Below are 6,042 nucleotides of genomic sequence, written 5' to 3'. Positions count from 1 at the left end.
GTTACTGTTTTGTAGCAGGAGGAAATGTCAGGATTTCTACTCAAATCCAACGAATGCAGCTTAAACACAGTGTGATGATCAAATATTTTACGACGCTACAAACAGCTCAGTTGCTGTAACAATGATATTTATCGACGACAGAGCAATATTATCAATTTCTGCGCCTCATCGTAAAACTGGTGTAATACAGAAATTGATAAACGTCGATAGGACTTGAAGAAACTGCCGAAACTACCATTAATATGAATGAGCGATAGAAAACCTTCCGCTCATAAGCAATATGACACTTTTTATCAGCAGACGTGATCACGAATGCCTTATTGATGATAAATTCGCTCGCTAATTGAAATGCTATGCCTGACCTTGATTGGAACTCATATTAGTAGTACACTATGCTTGTTTATTTAACTTGCAAGAAAACAAAACAGATCTAGCTAAAATGGATCACCTCATGATTTCCGAGACCATTATTCAACGAAGTTAATGACTGTTCAGTGATCATCTTATTCGCAAGCTGAGAGTCGAACTGCCTTCGTGTTATGCCTTTTCGCGAAGCGTCCGATTTCTTGCAATCCTACCGGTTCCAAATCCGTATTGTAACATTAGATCGAGTTTATCAACCTACAAAATACAGCAAACTATTCTGAAAACGACACACAAAATTGTGGAAACGAATGGCTACCTCGATTTCACCAAAACATTCAAAAGCATGAATTTCATCGGGTGTAAGGTCGCATCCTTTCATCACAAGGCTAACTGCTTTGTCTTTACAAAATAAGGGCGGCAGTGCAGCCATACACTCTTCATCCAGACAATTATAACTGATGTCGAGATATTGGCGCTAAACGAATATGGGAAACTGACAATTTACGACAAGAATTAATCGGCGATGAAGACAAACATTACAAACTTATAACAGAGAAATATTGATTAGCCAGTCACGTCATAATAGATTAGCGAAATGTTCTGAGATTAAAATAGCATTTCCGTGATTCCTCTCAAATGGACTCTTTGCAACCAGTCATAAAGAATGTGACTATTGACCACTACTCAACATAAGGAATTTCAACTTGATCATGATCCATAAGTATTGATTGATGATACATCCTCTTATCACCTGTAGCATATGTGAATTATCGTGAATTCGTGATCAGAAAATAAAATTATTATTCATTCTAATCAACATCCAATGTGTTTTGGTGTTGGACGATTTCAATATTTCGATAAGTCGGATAAAATGATGATACGTGGCATATATACTCAAGCAAGAAACTGCTCCAGTACCAACACATCCACGTATATGCCAATAACATAAGACTAAATCATGCTAGTTTGCAGAGTTTAGTCAACCATTGTACAGTTTATGCGCTATGAGAATATCGAGTTAATCCAATTACATCATCATAAAGTTTATCCAAGAGTCAAAACTATATTATTTTCCAGTAATGTATGGACTAAATTATTAGAACTAAACATCCAAAAAGTTTAAGCTTTGGTTTTTACTTTATAAGAATAATTTATATACTTTATTATAATCATGGTAGGGTACTTGTAATAACGAAGGTGTTTTTTAACAACAAGCTATCATTAATTTCATCAATGACACAAGCTAATTGATAAATTTTGAAATTGACTGTAAGATATTAAGCTAATCGTCAGAGTCGACGGCAATAAAACTATTTTACTTGAGTAATATTTATCGCTACATAAATATCGTTACGCCTTCGGTACGATGTAAATAGTTGTCTCGTGCGGCATCCGTTGCGTGTCGTCACGCTTCGTACACCGTCGAGGAATAGGCTACCCGGCTCCATTGACTTGTGACTATTTGTCGTAGACTTAAGTTGTGATATTGTAAGTTTCGAGGTTCTAAGATGGGTCCGTTCTGGTAAAAAGGAGTCCGCGGAAACAATGAAGAGACAATCCTGAGGATGCCGCCCGCCCCGCTCTGGGTTCGGGGCCAATAATAGGGATTAAATTGGGGCGGGCCGCCACGGCCAATAACATTGTACATGAATAATGGCGGAAACGGAATGAATTGGATACACTCAGATCATAGCAGGCGGTATCACAAGGACACGAGGGTAGACCAAAAACACGAGGGTAAGGCGGTTGCACAAGAAAACAAATCAATTATCGGAACAGCATGATAAACTCAAGTCACAAATTGCGGTTGCACGATAACACAAATTCAACAACATAAGGCGTTATTCGAGGATTCAGGAGTAAATCGGTAATACAAAAATTCACTTTTAATTGCGCACATTTATCTATGAGAAATTCACGGTGAAAAGCATATTTTGGACAACATATTAAAAAGTGTTCGACGGTTTCGGGGTATCGGCAGTAACTACAATATGGAGATTCAACTATTCCAATTCTAAACAAATGAGCGTTCAATCGGCAATGTCCAGATTTCAAACGAAACATGATGCCATCTATAAGGCGGTTTCCACAAGTAGGGGGAGAATCACAAACCGAGGATTTGAAGGATTTATATTGACATCCTTTTTCGGATATACGGTATTCCTGATCCCACAACGTCATGCAGTGACGACGTACGACACGGCGAGCTTCTTGTTCCGAGAGCATCGGCAAATCCCGGTAATTCGGCGGGGAGTCGGAAACGGTTTTGGCCAGTCTGTCCGCTTACGACCTGCATGTAGTGTTGTTGTTGTTTATGGCAATATTGGTGCTTTTGACCAGAATGGTCATTTACACTATACCCGTAGACCGATATTCTTTGTTATGATTCAGTAGGAACCTAGATAAACTTTGAAACCGCAAATTATTGGTGTTGCAGCTGTGGTTCATACCACTGCGCCATCTCGCCACATGTAGTGTTTTCGTTCTTGCTGTAGTCAATGTAGTATGATTGCAGTGAGTCCCTAAATATTCACAAACGGTAAGCTGAAAATTTCGACCAAACTTTTCTAGCAAAGCAAAAAACATTTTGAATTTCGCAAGGGCCATGTACGTTTACGGCTGAATTTCGATTCCTGCTGCCAGCGCCATGTACAGAGTGAGCCGAAGTTGACATACTAGGAATTTCAACCGAACATACTGCGATGACCTGAAAGATACATCAAAAAGGTTCCCAGTGCAGAGATTACCAAGGTTCGTTTGTTAACGTGAACCTCCAAACACACCGGACGCGAACGTGAACCTGATGATTTACCCAATCACTATTTGCTACAGATATTAACTCAAAATTCCGTAACTCAGTATCGGACGGATTTGGCTTTTATAATACAATAAACGTAACCTAAAAATTTTCTTCACGCTTAGCGCGATGCAGGGTGACTTGGATTTTTCGTTTTCAGTATAATAGTGTCCTCAACGCATTATTGGGAACACGATGCGCCATATAAAGAAATACCAAGTTTGAATCGTGTACGTCTCACGATTGAAGGTTTTTCTGGTACGTTTGGGCGATTCCAATATATTTTGACTCCGCCGACGATCCAGATGGGAGTTCAAGCAATAACAATATGCAACAGAGCAATTCATAAAAACAAGAAGATGCATCATCATTAATTTTGTGTCGAAATTGTTCGTATACACCCTCTCCATCAGCCCTCTCCGTTGCTCTGATCACGTGGCATAAGTATAAATTCAATTCCGAAGGTAATAAGTGAAACTACCACCATTATCGACGAAATTCAATCAAGACGGCGGAAAAATGTTTATGCTCCAAGCGACTAGAAATTTAATACCAATAACTTGTCCTGATATTTATACTGGTGGTTGTGATACATATAGTACTCCGGCAAGGATGTTCCGATTCTACAATTAGAAACAGTTATACGCAAGGTACATCTCAAGAAATCAGCGATGGCAAAGAAAACCACATAGACACTCCGCGGTGCAAACTTCGCGGTAGCCAATTTCACCTGGGTATTTGTCGTCCAGAGGGACTATGACGACTCGCTCCGCTGGAATGCGGCCGTATGCTAGGGTTACTTTACGTACCATGCGGCATGCGTCCATACGTAGGCTACCATACGATTCAAAGTGAGGACCTTATTTTAGTCAATACCGCTGAAGTAACGTTAAAAGTGGGTCGAGACCTTGTTTAACACATGAATATTTCCAGTAAAATCTCCATAATATGCTGATTTCGTTCTCGGTAAATTAACTTTTATGTGTTTTAAAAAGTGTCCTCCTTTCCTTATTGCAATGTATGGTAACCTTACCATGTGCTATATATCTAATCCACATGCGGCTTACTGGGTAATCGGTGTATTATGTGGTCACGGGTGTACGAGTTTTTAGTAAACGCTAAAAGCGTATACCATAGCGAAAAAGGTTGAAGAGCACTGCCCTCGACAAACCTCAGCAGTGATAGCTAGGGGAGATGTGGTACCGATGGATCAAAAATCGCAAAATGATCTCTGGCCCTCAAATCTTCAGCCGGGAATAGCAGATCTTTTGCTGACTCAACACTTCGATACAAGCTCTACCTATCGCGGACATTTACATGAATACCGGCCTTTTCAAAAAATATTTATAAACGTTTAAAATTTGTTGCTCGAACGTGTCATCGGTCCCCACCCGGTGGGTCCAAAGGCACACGACCATGGGACCAATGAGAGAAACGCTCAAAAACTCAAATTTGTTAACTTGTTTTGTTGTGTACTATAAGCTAAGCTACAGCAAGCCAATGAAGAATGTTTCGTTGCGACCTTTAAGAAAAAAATTGATTATATCAACTCAAATGTTGGCGTAAAATCATGTTTTGATTTACGCCTAAACTTACAAAATTAATGCCACATACGTATTACCCGCAAATCGACATTTGGGCTTTCAAATACCTCGCAATAGCGATAAAACACCACAGGTAACTATAATTCACAGCCTGTATATGTGTAGGCTAGTTTCTGTTGATAAGTGATTAGTTGGTCTATCTATTTTGCTTGATTTGGCTATGGTACCATAGGTCCCCCACCCACTAAATATTGTAATTGACTTGAAAATAGTCCACTCGAGGATGGTATTGATTCAAAAAATATGTGCCATTATATACCCTGATACAAGCCCTATACTTCACATCAAAAATTATGGCGGGTTTGTTAGTCTGAAAGGTGATATAGAAAAATGAAAATGTCGATCGAAATTTACTTTAGACCCCATAAAACGTAAATCATTCGTCACAGACCCAATAACTCACGAAGGTCGAATTTTTTTGCATGTGAGGGAAGATTCTGTCAGTATGTAATTGTAGACAAATTCCCGGAGTGTAATCAAGGAATTATCATGGAGAATTTTTCAAGTATTTTCGGTCCCAGTGATCCATCGGTACCACATCTCCCCTACTTTGTCTCCCTTGCGAAATCACAAGAGGTCACACAGTTTCAATATATGCTATTCACTAACATAATGAAATACCCATCAAAGGTAAGTGTTTTGTTGAATATCGTCGTATAGTGCATTAGTACTAATAAATTGAAGTCTTTTAATCTACCTTTGTGATCTGAACAAGTCTAACGCGGACAGCAGGATGGGTTAATAAGCAACAACTGAACAGTACGGATCTATGCTAGGGTTGTCATACGTCCGGAATTTCACTGTAAAAACTGCGTCCGGGAGGAATTTCTAAAATCTGGCTAAATGTCCGGAATTTTGAAGGCTTGAAGTAAACTAATAATTTTTTCGTAAATCCACATAAACAAGATTATTTTTGGGCAGATATATGCCACATGAAATTTTACTCCGCGCTGCGCGCGATTTAGCATCATTTATATTGGTTTTAATATGGGGACTATCTCCCTCGCAAAAACGGCGATCAAAAATAAATAAAAAAATAACATTCATATACAAAAAGAAGTGTGATTGTATTGGCAATTATAAGATAACGGTTCGGATGATATATTCAGATATGGTGTTTCTAAACCTGGGGGTAGTTTGCTTTTATTCTGCGGTTCGCGAAGATTTTGAACGTAATTAGCTTCCAAAATATGCCGTGAGTAGGTCTGGGCAAATATACCGACTTTAAATTAGTAATCAGCTCTTCAAATTTTGAGCTGGACCACGGCACATTTT

The 6,042-nt window shown here is 39.0% G+C and overlaps 1 protein-coding gene across 1 annotated transcript in view; it reads right to left on the bottom strand.

Annotated features, from left to right (window-relative positions):
* Positions 1-1,483: 1,483 nt before the first annotated feature.
* Positions 1,484-6,042, bottom strand: part of LOC145458402 (uncharacterized) — a 91,404-nt gene continuing 86,845 nt past the window's right edge. Inside the window, exon 19 of the mRNA XM_080336773.1 lies at positions 1,484-2,656. Within this exon, the coding sequence (XP_080192899.1) occupies positions 2,544-2,656 (113 nt within the window). The 3' untranslated portion in view covers positions 1,484-2,543. The remainder of the gene's footprint in view (positions 2,657-6,042) is intronic.

The sequence above is a fragment of the Botryllus schlosseri genome, chromosome 2 (genome assembly GCF_051294905.1).
Source record: "Botryllus schlosseri isolate E-star chromosome 2, Bs_hap1, whole genome shotgun sequence".
Taxonomy (NCBI): Eukaryota; Metazoa; Chordata; class Ascidiacea; order Stolidobranchia; family Styelidae; genus Botryllus; species Botryllus schlosseri.
Note: the sequence above shows the minus strand (reverse complement) of the source record. Positions and strands in the feature narration are given on the sequence as shown.